Here is a 14810-nt window from a genome sequence, read left to right as displayed (position 1 = left end):
CTGAATTGGGAGGATTAAGAGTTTGAGTCCAACCTGGGCTACACATTGAGACTAGGAAGAGGGGCCAACTTCTTCAACAAATGGGGAGGCTAGGGATGGGAGAAAATGAGAGGAAGTTGGCTATGCTTATTGAGGACAAAAGAAAACAAAGGTTGCTACCTAACTTCTTTCTGGTTACTGCTGGAGCCAGGTAAAGCAAATATATCCCAGGAGAAAATTGGCTTCAACTTCTGTATCCTTCTAAAGGTTCTTGTGTAAGTAAGTATGCAATCACATGCTAACCATCCCCTCCCCTAAAAGGAATAATAACATATTTTGACCTACAAGTTTTCATAATTTTTTTTTTTTTTGCCAGTCCTGGGGCTTAACTCAGGGCCTGAGCACTGTCCCTTCTTTTTGCTTCTTTTGGCTTCTTTTTGCTCAAGGCTAGCACTGTACCTCTTTTTTTTTTTTTTTTTTTTTTGGCCAGTCCTGGGCCTTGGACTCAGGGCCTGGGCACTGTCCCTGGCTTCCTTTTGCTCAAGGCTAGCACTCTGCCACTTGAGCCACAGCGCCACTTCTGGCCATTTTCTATATATGTGGTGCTGGGGAATCGAACCCAGGGCCTCATGTATACGAGGCAAGCTCTCTTGCCACTAGGCCATATCCCCAGCCCGTCAGCACTGTACCTCTTGAGCCACAGTGCCACTTCCTGCTTTTTCTGTTTATGTGGTGCTGAGGAATCCAACCTAGGGCTTCATGCATGCTAGGCAAGCACTCTACTGCTAAACCACATTCCCAACCCCAGTTTTCATAAATGTGTTATGAGTGTCAACTTATCTTTCTAAAAACAATTTTAGTCTTCAGGATGGATATGCCACATCTTTTTAAGAAGTCTCCTATGGTTGAACATTTTGTTTGTTAGCATTTTTCACTATTATGAACAACCCTCTGATGAATATGTTTGTTACTTTCTGTAGGATAAATATTTCATATTGATAACATGTATTATGTATTTTGCTACCAACTCTTTTTTTTTTTTTTTTGCCAGTCCTGAGGCTTGGACTCGGGGCCTGAGCACTGTCCCTGGCTTCTTTTACTCAAGGCTAGCACTCTACCTCTTGTACCACAGCACCACTTCTGGACTTTTCTGTTTATGTGGTGTGAGGAATCGAACCCAGGGCTTCATGCATGCTAGGCAAGCACTGTACTGCTAAGCCATATCCCCAGCCCTCTACCAACATTTTCACTCTAACACCAGTTACACAATACAAAATAATACTGCACAATAAATGCCACACTACACACAGATAGTCTAGACTCATTCTTGCAGGAAGGCAGCCCCTATCTTAAAGAATAACTGACAGAACATAAAGGCTCTAATATCAACAGTTGCATTTATTTCTCTTTCCAACTTCATAGTCAATTAGGGTTTTTTTGTTTTTTTTTTTGTTTGTTTGTTTTTGCCAGTCCTGGGCCTGAACTGGGCCTGGGCACTGTCTCTGAGCTGCTTTTGCTCAAGGCTAGCACTCTACCACTTGAGCTACTGCACCACTTTTTGTTTATGTGGTACTGAGGAACCCACCCCAGGGCTTCATGCATGCTAGGCAAGACTCTGTCCCTAAGCCACATTCCCAGCCCCAATTTGTTTATTTTTAATCATCTATCTTATGCTTTAAGAATGACAACACTCTAGGAACTAATTTCACCTTCCTTCCTTAGACCTGGAAATTCTAAGTCTTTGCTCAGGTCCTCACTTTTGCCCTTAAGACTGCCTTTCCCACTGTTGTCCATCATAGACAGATGTTCATGCCATACCCTAATCTCAACAGTCCTCACCCAGCTCCTTTGCTTTGGTCTACTTTCTTCTCATTCCCAACTACATTATATCCTACCCTCATCCAACAGCAACCAGTTGTCTCTGAATCTGCACCCAAATAGCCCAGCCTCAAGAGTCTCAACGAATCCTTTCCTTTGCCAGTACTAGGAATATTTTTAGAATCAGTCTTCCTACCATCTTTATACTGTGAGTCCTTTCCTTTCTAACTCATTACCCTTGTAATGAGGATTGAGATCCTAAGTAGCCAGGGAACTTGTGTGAAACTGTAAACTCCCCTTTCCTTCTCAATCTCTTGGCAGCTCCCTGCTTTTTCACAATCTATCCCATACTATAATGTGAAAACATACCACTGGCATGAGCTAGCCCGGTAACCTATTTTTGTCCCTTCTTTTTTTCCTCCTCTCTGCTCTGGTGTCATGAAAAAGCATGACCCGTGAGGCACTGGTAGCTCACACTTGTAATCCTAATTACTCTGGTTGAGATCTGGTTAAGATTCTGGTTTGAAACCAGCCTAGGCAGGAAAGTCCATGAGACTCTTATTTCCAATTAACCACCAGAAAGGCCAGAAGTGGAGCTGTGGCTCAAGTGGTTGAGTGCTAGTCTTACCAGTTCAAGCCCCAGTATGAACATGCACACACAAACAACAAGAACAGAAAGGCTGATTTCCTGAGTCTGTCACAAAATCACAAATGAGCATGTTTGATAAAGCATTCTCACAATGAGAAGAACAAAGCAACCACAGGTGAAAGCAAAACCCTCTTTTGGGGGGCAGAGGGAAAAAGAAAAAGATGGCAACACTGTAGTCAAAGCTCTTGTCCTATGACTAATTTGATCATCTCCAATGACAGCCCTTGGCCCTGTTTCCTAACATGTGCAGCTACTAAGACTGTTTCCTGCCCACATCTGGCCCTCCACATCTGTGCTGTTTCCTGTCTTGTACTGCCCCCTAGACATTCATATGAACCTCTAAAGTTCATGTTGCACTCTCATCCTTGGTAGTTCCATGAAGTCATTTTCCTGAGTTGTATGGAGGTTCCCAATTAGGCTAAGGTCCAGGAAAATGGTACTTTTCTAAGAAGGCCAGTTGTGGTGATGAACAGCTGCTAGCCCAGCACGCAGGAGGCTGAGGCAGAAACATTTGAGAGTTCCAGGTTAGGCTGGGCTTTGTTACAAACCAAGACTGTCACAAGACAGCCAGAGAAAAGATGGAATGTGTTCTTTGTACAGGAGCATCAGATAAATTCTGACTGACATGTCATCTGGCAGGCTGGAAGCCCAGGGAGTCCATGACACTAGTTGTTCAACCCACATCCTTTCACACAGCTGTAGGATTAATCAATCCTGCACCCACAGCCTGCCTTCATCATGGTTGTGAGACACACATCTGAATGGATGAGGAATCCAGGTGTTATTTACCTGTGTCAGGGATCTTTGGAGCAACAACCTCCTCTCACCTCCTAGCTTTGGCTAGCGAACTGGGATTGTTTAAATATTGAGGGCCATCGGGCGTTGATTCTCTTAACCTGGGATGCTACCACGAGGACAGGGGGTTTTCAAAAAGTTCTGTGCAACCAGGGCTGTTGAGGGTTGGCAGTTTTACACGGTTTCCTAACCTCTGATGGTGTCCTTCCCCACAGCACTGAATATTCCAGAAAAACGACAAAAACCTGCAAGTGCAGCCACAAATAAGCACAGACTTATGCCTCCCCTAAAGACAGGCGGGCTGCACTGCCCAGCCTGGTCCAGGCGACCAGAGAGGGACGCCCCACTCCGCCGAAAGAGGCCCCGGTCAGCACAGGGTTCCAGCTCGGGCCCCCTCGGGCCCCTTCACGCCAACCAGGTCTAGGTCTTGCCCCGCCCACTCCGGGGCCAGGCCCCGCCCACTCAGACGCCCGGTCCCGCCCACCCGCGACAGCGCTCGCCCCTCCCGCATCGCCGCCACGCTCTCCCGGACCTAGCCTTGCCGGCGGCGCGCTGTCTTGCTCTCGCGAGGACCCCCGCGCACAGGCGCCGGAAGTTCCCGCAGCGCGCGGCGCGCCGGGGCGGGGCCGAGGAGGGTGGGGTTGGGGACGCGTCGCCTGCCGCGCGGAGCTCCCTTAGGTATCGCCGCGGGCAGGGCTTTTCGTGGAAGGCCCGTGGCCTGGGACTCTGCCGGCCTCCGGCAGGGTCTCCGCAGGACCGCCCCCATGTTGCGTTTCCCGACCTGTTTCCCGTCCTTTCGGGTGGTGGGCGAGAAGCAGCTGCCGCAGGAGATCATCTTCCTGGCCTGGTCGCCCAAGCGGGACCTCATTGCCTTGGCCAACACCGCGGGCGAGGTAAGTGAGCCGCGCGGCGGCGGCGGCGGCGGGGGGCCCGGAGCCGCCCGCGGGGCCTCGGCCTTCCCGCGCGCAGGCCTGGCGGGCCACCCACCCGCGGCTCCCAAGTGAAAACGCACCGGACCCTCCCCGCAAAGGCGGCTTCCGTGCCCGTTCCAGGCCCCCTGCGGTTAAAAGAGGATTTCACACGGTTGAACACACCCCCGCCGCAGGCATCGCGGCCCCGCTGTGGGCCGGGCCCTAGGCCGCGTTCCATTCAGTAGCAAAATAAAGTCGAGTTCTTGCCCGTCCTTCCTGTCAGTGTGCACGCCCAAGGCCGTGCCACGTTTGTATACCTGGGTTTAAGTTAGCCAGCATCCATTTAAATGACGTTCACACGCAAAGGCAGACAGGGTGCTCCGCCGGATTCCGAAGCGAGTATCCCTGGATGATGTCAAGTGGCGTTTATAATGTGCATTAGAAGAGTGGGGGTGCTTCACCAAGTTCCAGCCTATAGTACTCAACTTTCCGCTGAGAGGCGTTACCGCCGGACAGCCATCTTGTAAGGAAACCTTCATCGGTTGCAGGTTTTCAGTTTAGGCCCAGGAAGTTTTCCCCGTAAGTGATCAGGTAAAGGGCTGTGGGCAGCGGAGTGTGGAACACTAGGTGATAAGGAAATCTTCGCGGTCTGCACTACTTCATCACCATGTTTGATAGCCGTGTCCAGCCACTAGGGTTTTGATGTCTACTTTCTCAGGGCCCTACAGGATCTTCCCGTTTCCATCTCCTCCCAGGATGCTTTGGAAATCTGCCGTGGCTCCTAAGAGTAGTGCCAGTAGTACAGCCACGGCTGTAAGAGGAAGGTAGAGAATATAGGCATCAGCGTAACCATGGTGCCATCTGAGTGAACACTGCTACTTCTATTTCTGCAAGACACAGGGGCATTGACCTAGAGTAACTATTCGAAAGATAACGTTGGGGGTGTGGGAGGGGCGGGGGAAGTGGGAGACACAAAGAGGTGTGAGAACATTGATAGCGCAGGCATCCAATCCCAGCAGGATTGCTGGTCTCTTAATGGCTGTATGAAGCTAATGATTCTATAATTTTACAGAAATTAACAGTCGTACATATTGGTTTATTCCATTTGGTAGTGTTGGTGTGTGCACTGGTGGGTTTAACCAGGATTATTTTGCAAATAGGACCGAGTTTGCAAAGGAGTTCATACTACGGGCAAGGAGGAGAGTGACTGGAATGATGACCTTTTTAATTTTTTAATTTATTATAATTGCATAGTGGTTCATGTATTTTGATGTTCTCTACAAGGCTAAAGGTTTGGAAAATACCGAAAGGCAATTCTTTTGAAGTCTTCTGAAATTTAATATAACTTTATCGTGACAATACTAAAATATTTTAGGCGGGATTATTATGAATTTACTACAGGAGCCTATTCCATATTAGATCTAGAAAATGTAATCAATGAAAAGATGCCATTTTCAGTATTAAACAGTTTTTTTTTTTTTTTGCCAGTCCTGGGCCTTGGACTCAGGGTCTGAGCACTGTCCCTAGCTTCTTTTTGCTCAAGGCTAGCACTCTGCCACTTGAGCCGCAGCGCCACTTCTGGCCATTTTCTGTATATGTGGTGCTGGCGAATTGAACCCGGGGCTTCATGTATACGAGGCAAGCGCTCTTGCCACTAGGCCATATCCCCAGCCTTAAACAGTATTTTTAATAACCATACCAAACTTCTAACTAAAGCAATATAAAAAGGTGTAAATTATGTCCCTCCAAATACCTAGATAAACAATGAAAGAATACAGAAAATGCATACATTTACAAATAAATAATACAAAATTACTTACCCTTCAAGATATTTTTAAATAAAAAGGAATTGTACTGTACATGGCATTAGAAAATCTGCATTTTTATACAGAGAACATTGAGGCTATTTTTCCAAGTCAAAAACGAACTTTTGATTCTAAGCTGATTAGGGTGGGAAGTGAGGGTATGTGTGGCGTAAGAGACAATCAGTGCTGGATTTAATGGATTGTGTATCCTTCCTGAGATGGTGTCATAGATAGGAGCTGGAAAGAGAAGCACTGGCTGGAAAGTGGGAGTGGAAATTTGAAACAGGTTTTAATAGCATTGTAGTCTATAGCATTGATAGTAATATAGTCTATAGTAACAGTAATAGTCTATAGCATGTGTAGTAATAGCATTGATCAGACTAAGCCACTCTAGCTGTGGCTGAGGTAAGGTAGAAACCGTGATCATTGGAGAAGAGGAATTGAGAACTGTCACCTGGAATGACAAATGTGTCGAGTTTGGAAGTATGAGTGAGCCAAAAGTCTTTATCTTCAAAGATGAGGGGAATGACTGGAATTAAGAGGGTAGTAAGTGATTTTAGGAGAAGAGAAGCTTCAGAAATGTCAGGGAACACTAAAGAGGACATCCACCTTATGTCTTGGCCCAGTAATAGTAGTGCAGGGAACTATGGTTTGCAAAATGGCCACCCCCTGAGAATATTCCAGGGAAGTAGCGCCCTCAGGTGAGAGGCACATTTCAGAGAAAAGAATAAAGAAGTGGGGCATTGTGGTGATTACCTGACTGTGAAGTCCATTGGCACAGAAGAAGGGTTTCAGAAGTAATGAATGGTAGAGATGCTTCACCAGTGGGTCAAGTCTAGAAATTAGTAATTCCTGGGAGTGCTGGGTTCCTTTTGGTGACTGGTACCACCAGGAATGTAGGATGCTCTGCACTGTAAAGCCAAGGGTGAGGAGGCTGTGCTTGTAGCATCTAAGTCAGGTAAGTAGGGTGAGAAGTCTTTTCAGGAGCTTTTGCACTTCTGAGACTTGTTTTCTTCCTTATTTTAACTGGTTGCATAGAGGCTAGAAATCCAAGCATAGTCTTTTTTTTTTTTTTTTTTTTTTGGCCAGTCCTGGGCCTTGGACTCAGGGCCTGAGCACTGTCCCTGGCTTCTTCCCGCTCAAGGCTAGCACTCTGCCACTTGAGCCACAGCGCCGCTTCTGGCCGTTTTCTGTATATGTGGTGCTGGGGAATCGAACCTAGGGCCTCGTGTATCCGAGGCAGGCACTCTTGCCACTAGGCTATATCCCCAGCCCACCAAGCATAGTCTTGGAGCACTAAGAGCCTAGGGCTTGAACTTCCAGTTTGGGCATTTACTAGTGTGAGAATGGAAGTTTGTGATTTGTGTAAGATCCTAGGTATTGAGGTGAAAGTAAATGCTCAGATGTCTCAATGCAGATGATTTGCAGTTATTTGACTACAGCTATAATTTCTTTTTTGGCTTTTTGATTTTTTAAATAAATTGCATGAACCTGGCACTTACCAAAAGAAGATTTCATTTGGCTTTGATTTCCTTTGCTTGGGAACATGACACCCTCCTTTCACTGTGGACTCTGAGCTTTCCTGGCTCCCCTCTTCTCATTTCTCTCATCTTGGGGAAGTGAGCATGGTCTGGCTTCTGCAGGAAGGAAGGCTGGTAGAGGTGGCCTAAGACTCAAGGATCACTTAGGCAAGATGAAAAATTAGAGTCTAACTGTAAACCCTCTGTCCATCTCCTTTATAATAACAATTTTAAAAAAGAGGGCCTCATGCCCTCAGGACCTAGAATCTGGAAGGTATGTACTTTTTTTTTTTTAAGTACTTAGGGTGTTGTGCTCTCACTCTGTTTTTATTTGGTGTGTGGGTTTTTTTTTTGCTCACAGCTAGTGCTCTACGACTTGAGCCATGCTTCAGTTCAAACTCTTTGCACAGCTATACTTTTACTGTATGTGTTCTCTCTTTCTTGTCTCCTTCCTTTCTTAAAGGTTAATCTCCCTGTCGAAATAAAAAGTAGGTAAATGTTTAGAATACAGAGTAAAAATGAACCTTTTCATCTATTTCTTTGAAAATATCTGTGTTCATTCATTCCTCTTCTGATAGGTAAATATTATTTCTAGGAGATGATTTAATAAAGTTTTGGTCAGACATCTAGGTTTATTTTATTCTGACGTTGTGTTTTTAATATTCTGCCATTGTTACCTGTTTTATCCTAGGTTTTGCTTCATCGACTTGCAAGTTTTCATCGAGTTTGGAGTTTTCCACCAAATGAAAATACAGGAAAGGAAGTGACCTGTCTAGCTTGGAGACCAGATGGCAAACGTAATAACAACATAAAAAATGTTTTTCATTTTCACAAAGAGTATGCCAAATATAAAGCTTGTGTTCAGAAATAAAGAATTATTCTTAGTACATACTAGAATTACAAATGACAGTTTGGAATTAAAAAAATATTATTGTGTTGTACAGAGGGGTTACCATTTCATAAGTCAGATAGTGAGTACATTTCTTTTTTTTTATTGGACAGTGCCAGCCCTTCCTTTGGAACTTTTATAATGCTTTAAAACCTTTTTTCTTTTCCCCCATAGAACTTGAATTCTATCCATTGGAGATACCTCTTTGGAAAAATCTGGCTTCTTGGCAAAGATAACTGCAGTAAAATCTAATGGAAATATAAAATGCTTTGATTTTGTTCTTTCTGTCCTCTTGTCCTATGTCTTTTGGTCGAGCACTATCTATCTGCCATTTTGTCAGTCTATTTAGTGCCATCATGGCCTTTTACTCAGAAAGTGTATTTTAGCACTAGTTGTAGAGGCTCATAAGTATGCTTATGCATATGTATGAGTAAGTATGAATACGATATGAACAGTATGAATAAATAGGCCATACCTGAGGGCCCCTTGCACTGACTCTGTTTATTTCATTTTTTTTTTTTTTTTTTTTTTTTTGCCAGTCCTAGGGCTTGCACTCAGGGCCTGAGTACTGTCCCTGGCTTCTTTTTGCTCAAGGCTAGCACTCTATTACTTGAGCCACAGTGCCACTTCTGGCCTTTTTAATATATGTGGTGCTGAGAAATTGAACCCAGGGCTTCATGTATACAAGGCAAGCACTCTACCACCATGCCATAATCCCAGTCCTGTTTCTTTCACTTCTTCTCTGCCAGGTAACAGTCCTTTTCTGAGCTGTTGGACACATATAGTCAACACCGTAAACGACTGGGAATCATATTGTCAACTTAACCTGCATCATTAGCACCTTAAGAAGAAAGCAAATTGCTTTTGTAAAATGAATGTATATTCTTTTTTTCTTTTGGCCAGTCCTGGGCCTTGGACTCAGGGCCTGAGCACTGTCCCTGGCTTCTTCCCGCTCAAGGCTAGCACTCTGCCACTTGAGCCACAGCGCCGCTTCTGGCCGTTTTCTGTATATGTGGTGCTGGGGAATCGAACCTAGGGCCTCGTGTATCCGAAGCAGGCACTCTTGCCACTAGGCTATATCCCCAGCCCCTGAATGTATATTCTTGATTGCTTAATTTTTTTTTTCTTTGCCAGTCCTGGGCCTTGGACTCAGGGTCTGAGCACTGTCCCTGGCTTCTTTTTGCTCAAGGCTAGCACGCTGCCACTTGAGCCACAACGCCACTTCTGGCCATTTTCTATATATGTGATGCTGGGGAATTGAACCCAGGGCTTCCATGTATGTGAGGTAAGCACTGTTGCCAACAGGCTGTATTCCCAGCCCTGCTTAATTTTTTTCTAGGCAAATATAAGGACTTAAATTCTTTGACAGCTTATCACTGAGAAGTAACAACTGTTTGTATTTTGGTGAACACTTTGCAACATTGCCTGATAAGATATGTGCAAGTAAAGATCTGTGCATGCACTTTTATTAAGTCAGTGAACTGGAACTCCTCTGTTCCTCACCTTTATAATAACAATAATTCTTTTTAAAATCAGTGATACTTGATGTGATTTTTCCTACATGATTTTTTCCTTTTTGGCTCAGTATGGATAGATTTATCACATTAACGTTAAATGACTGCATAGCAATTCACTATTTTTATATATTGTAATTTACTAAATCTAACTCCTGTGCTAGTTTTAGATAATTGTCAGTTTTGGGCTTTTATATGCAATGTTGTGTAAACATTCTGAGCACTTGGATTAACTGTGTAATTAGCTCCTTAGATTAATTCCTAGAAGTAAAATTTCCAAAAATGCTTTCAAAATAGTATAGTCATTCTGTACTCATTTTGCTCAGAATATGAATAGAACACATATAAAGCTAGATGGTTTTTGAAAGTTTCCTTTCTTCCTGTGTTTGTGAATTGAACTCAAGGCTTCTTGCATGGTAGACATGTTCTCTACGGATGATCTATAGCCTTAAAAACTTAAGTCTCATGTTTTTTGACAGTGATTATTTTAAATTATTTTAAAATAATTATTTTAAAATTACCTTTACCTCCTAAGAAAGGAGATAGGTCTCCCACATCCAGCAAAGTTGCTCATAGTTGTATGCAATGAAACTCATTTCTCTGTTTTGAAATCCTTACGTTTGGGGTTGTATTAAAAGGATACTCGTGCTGGACTCTGGTGGCTGGCCCTTGCCTCTAATCCTAGCTACTCAGAAGCCTAAGATCTGAGGACCGCAATTTGTGGGGTTTTTTTTTTTTTTTTTTGACAGTCCTGGGCCTTGAACTCAGGGCCTGAGCACGGTCCCTGGCTTCTTTTTGCTCAAGGTTAGCACTCTGCCACTTGAGCCACAGCGCCACTTCTCGCTTTTTCTATTTATGTGGTGCTGAGGAATCGGACCCAGGGCTTCATGTATACGAGGGGAGCACTTTACCACTAGGCCATATTACCAGCCCTGAGGGCCTCAATTTGAAGCCAGCTGGGGCAGGAACATCTGGATGACCCTTATCTCCAATAAATTACTCACTAAAAAGCTGGAAGTGGTGCTCTGACTCAAGTGATGGAGTGCTAACCTTGAGTTCAGAGAAGCTCAGAAACAGCACAGAAGACCTGAGTTCAAGCCCCAGGCCCCCTCCAGAGAGAGAGAGAGAGAGGGGAGAGAGAGAGAGAGAGAGAGAGAGAGAGAGAGAGAGAGAGAGAGAGAGAGGAGAGAGAGAGATACTTGTGCCTGATGTAGAGAAACTATTAATTCATCCCCAGTCAGATGAAGAGGATGCATCAGAATTTGCTGGTCTGGTTTCCCATTGTGTGATAGAAACATAAAAGGAATAGAATAAAATGACTTCCTCTTTCTAATGTTTATGGAACCAGTTTGATGATGCAGTAAACTGTATGTTGAGACTTTGGCTGTATTTTCTGCTTGACAACAGAGCTCCAATGTAGAGACTTCGGTAGTTAAGGTATTTGATACGTAAGAAAGTAGTAGACTGCTAATTGTAGTTTTGAGCACTTAAAAATAAGCTTATATGATAACATAACTATGCAGCGATCTGTTTAGTTCATGAAATAGGAAGGATCTTTAGGTCAAGTAATTTCTATGTTTCTGAAATAGTAAAACAAGTGAAATGCCTGTTTTTCTCAAGTAGTACACTAATGAATTCTGATAATTGGTTTATCTTGTTTTAGTTTTGGCCTTTGCTCTTGCTGACACCAAGAAAATCATTTTGTGCGATGTGGAAAAACCTGAAAGCTTGCACTCTTTTTCTGTGGAGGCTCCACTTTCCTGTATGCATTGGATGGAAGTGACTGTGGAGAGCAGGTAGAGTGACCAGAGAAACCCACTCGCAAAATTATTAGGGCCTTGTTTGTGTTTGTCACAGGTCAAGGCTAACTTTGAATTTGTGATCCTCCTGCCTCAGCTGGAATTTCCATTTATTGGGAAGGAAATGAGTGTCTTAAATATTACGAGCACGTATACATTATTGCACTTATGATAATGTGTTATGCAGAGGGGTTACCATTTCACAATTCAGGTAATTGGTATATTTCTCTTTTGGACAGTGTCATCCCTTCCTTCACTTTTCTCCCAGTTTTCTCCTCCTTAAGATAAAATGTATTAATACTTTGTTTTCTTCTTTTCTGTAAACATTGTTAGTATAGTAATGAGGCCTGAAAGGTCAAGATTTTTCTCCACTTTTAAATTATTTTTATTAGTTGATGTCAATGATGTATACATTGAGTAAAATTACTAGCTGGGTGTGGTGGTGTACACCTGTAATCTCACCGCTCAGGAGATTGATCAGGAGAGTTGTGAGTCTCACGCCAGCCTGGGTTTAGGTAATGAGTGAGTGAGAGTGAAACCCTGTCTCACAAGCAGACAAGAGCAACAACAACTTTACTGATGGGGAAATTGAGGTCCTCTTTTCTGGTTTTTTGTCAAGAGTTTGGTCTCCTGTGTCTTAGTGAAGATTCTTAGAGTACAAAAAGCACTAAATTGAGCATTCTGTTCTGATGCTGCATTTTTTTTTGTTTGTTTTTAATCCAAGGTCCTGATCTTTTTCTTGTTTAATGAAAACCTTTTGCCTTAGTCTGTGTAGCCAAGTAAAGCTTGGGAATCTGGGTGATGTTGATTTTTTTGTGTGTGGGGGGGCGGTCGGGGGAGGCTTAAAAAATAGATACTTTTCTTTCCATCACTTTTTTCTTACTGATTAAATTTCACTATCTTGATATCAAATGAATTTGTAAATCCTGAATGTTAACTGACAATTTGATAAAGGGCCTGAAAGAAATAGAAAACCAAGGGGTAGTTTGGCATTTGAAATTCAGTGTATGTGAACCCACAGTGATTAATCAGTCCATTATGAGGTAATCAGTGAGTCTTGTAGCAGGTGAGAGAAGCAGAGCATGTGCATACTTCTTATCCCAGCCCACTTCCTTGCTAGATGTGTTCCCAACACTGTATTAGTATTTGAGAAGTGTTTTTCATGTTAAGTCTAGGAACTCTCAGGACAGATACTTCGTGTAAAAATGTGAAAAATACTTCTAAGTTCCCACTCTTTGACTTGCTAGCTCATCTGTTTTCCAGTCCTATTTGAGGTAGAATTGAGTGTGACAAGCTGTGTGCAGCAGTACATGCCTATAATCCCACATGATGTAATTCCTGCTACTGAGTCTGTTTTGAAGTTTATGATACAGTCTATTATTGTACTGGCTATGTTGTCAGATGACAAATGTATGTAAGCTATAGAACCAATAATTAAATAATGTAGCAATACCAGTATTCTCTAAAGTTACTCTTAGTAGTACAATTTCTTGGATTTGAGTTGAGATAATATATTTGCAGTATCTGTGTACTGAATATATATGAAAGGTGGTTTTGTTTTGTTTTTATTTTTGTTTTGTCTGTCATAGGGCTTGAACTCAAGGCCTAGACTCTGTTCCTGAGTTTTCATGCTCAAGGCTAGTGCTTTACTACTTTGAAACACAGCTCCACTCCCTGTTTTTTGGTGGATAGAGGGAGAAAAGAGTCCTACAGACTTTCCTGCCCAGGCTGGCTTTGAACCTCAGTCCCCAGATCTCAGCCTCTTGAGCAGCTAGGATTACAGATGCCTGGCTGAAAGTATTTTATATGCTAAAAAAAACCTGTTAAATTCTCATTTGTAATGTGAAAGTAGGTTGATTTGTTTTTCTAACATAAAAGAAATTTCTATTTTTTTCATTTCTTATTTGTGGTGATTACAGTGACTTAGATGGGTAAACTGTAGCATCTCTTAATGTTATGAAATGAGTCTTTATAAATTGACATTTTTAATAGGAGAAGTAATGATTTATTGTTTGTGTAATGCCTGGTTCCCCTCCTTTTTAGTGTTCTAACATCCTTCTATAATGCTGAGGACGAGTCAAACCTTCTCTTACCTAAGCTGCCCACATTACCAAAAAAGTAAGTATCAGTTTCTTTGAAATTAGTCTTTCAGGTTAATCTGCTTTAAACACTGGTACATACTTCTCTCATGAGTTATCATTCTACCTTTGTCTCTCTTGTAGTTACAGCAGCACCTCAAAAATATTTAGGTAAGATGTACTTTTGTGTTGTTTTCAAGTAAAATAATAGTTTTGTATTTGAAAGAATATGGTTGAAAGATGACTCAATTTATTTTTATATTTTAGTGAAGAGAATTCTGATGAAATTATTAAACTCTTGGGAGATGTCAGGTAAATATCTCTAATTTAAGTAAGTCTGATTTCTTTAAGTCACTTCATAGTGGAGGAACTTTTCTAAAGCTTCAGGAGCAAATCTTTTGTTATGTTTTCTCACTGTCTAAATAATAGATGTCACCATCTTGCTGTTTTTACTCTGCTCTTTTTGTCATGTGTTCGCAGTAATGTAGTATATTTGTATTTTAATAAGTAAAAGAAGATAGTACTAGAATTTCTAAAATTTTAGTTTTAATTATCCAAGTTCTTTATTGTGTCATATCCACAATAAAACTTTTGTTAAAACTGTTTTGTTATTGGCTATATGTGAATACAATTATTAGTATGTTATGTTACTATAGCTGCATTATGTAGGCTATAAGAAATTTATGTTGTTTTTTTGAAACAAAAGAAATGGCCTGCTGTGATGAATATTGAAGATTGCTGTGTTTGCTTAGTGTATCAGTTCTCCCTGCAGAGGAATTTTAGCACTCAGATTAGATGAAAGCAGTAATAAATGATATTTTGGTCAAAAAAAACACCATCATCTAAAAGAGGGACTTTTAGGGAAGGGGGAATCAGCAGGAAGGGAGAAAGGGATAAAGAGACGGTTTGGGAGGGTGAATATATATGTATGAAAATACCATCATGAAACCCTCCAGAAACTTGGGAAGTAGATAGGAGGGAGTATGGTTACGGAAGAATAATATAGATTAGGGGTAAATTTGATCAAAGTATATTATATTCGTGTTGTAAATA

At 42.3% G+C, this 14810-nt stretch overlaps 1 protein-coding gene across 2 annotated transcripts in view; it reads left to right on the top strand.

Moving 5' to 3' along the window:
- Nucleotides 1-3882: 3882 nt before the first annotated feature.
- Anapc4 (anaphase promoting complex subunit 4) overlaps nt 3883-14810 on the top strand; it is a 32892-nt gene continuing 21964 nt past the window's right edge. For both annotated transcript variants that reach the window (XM_048364813.1, XM_048364812.1), the window contains exons 1-6: nt 3883-4134; nt 8169-8274; nt 11544-11676; nt 13723-13797; nt 13902-13928; nt 14025-14069. In XM_048364813.1, coding sequence (XP_048220770.1) covers nt 4006-4134; nt 8169-8274; nt 11544-11676; nt 13723-13797; nt 13902-13928; nt 14025-14069 — 515 coding nt within the window. In that variant the 5' untranslated portion in view covers nt 3883-4005. The remainder of the gene's footprint in view (nt 4135-8168; nt 8275-11543; nt 11677-13722; nt 13798-13901; nt 13929-14024; nt 14070-14810) is intronic.

This window comes from Perognathus longimembris, chromosome 16, assembly GCF_023159225.1.
Source record: "Perognathus longimembris pacificus isolate PPM17 chromosome 16, ASM2315922v1, whole genome shotgun sequence".
NCBI classification, from domain to species: domain Eukaryota; kingdom Metazoa; phylum Chordata; class Mammalia; order Rodentia; family Heteromyidae; genus Perognathus; species Perognathus longimembris.
This window is presented reverse-complemented; position numbering and strand designations above follow the sequence as displayed.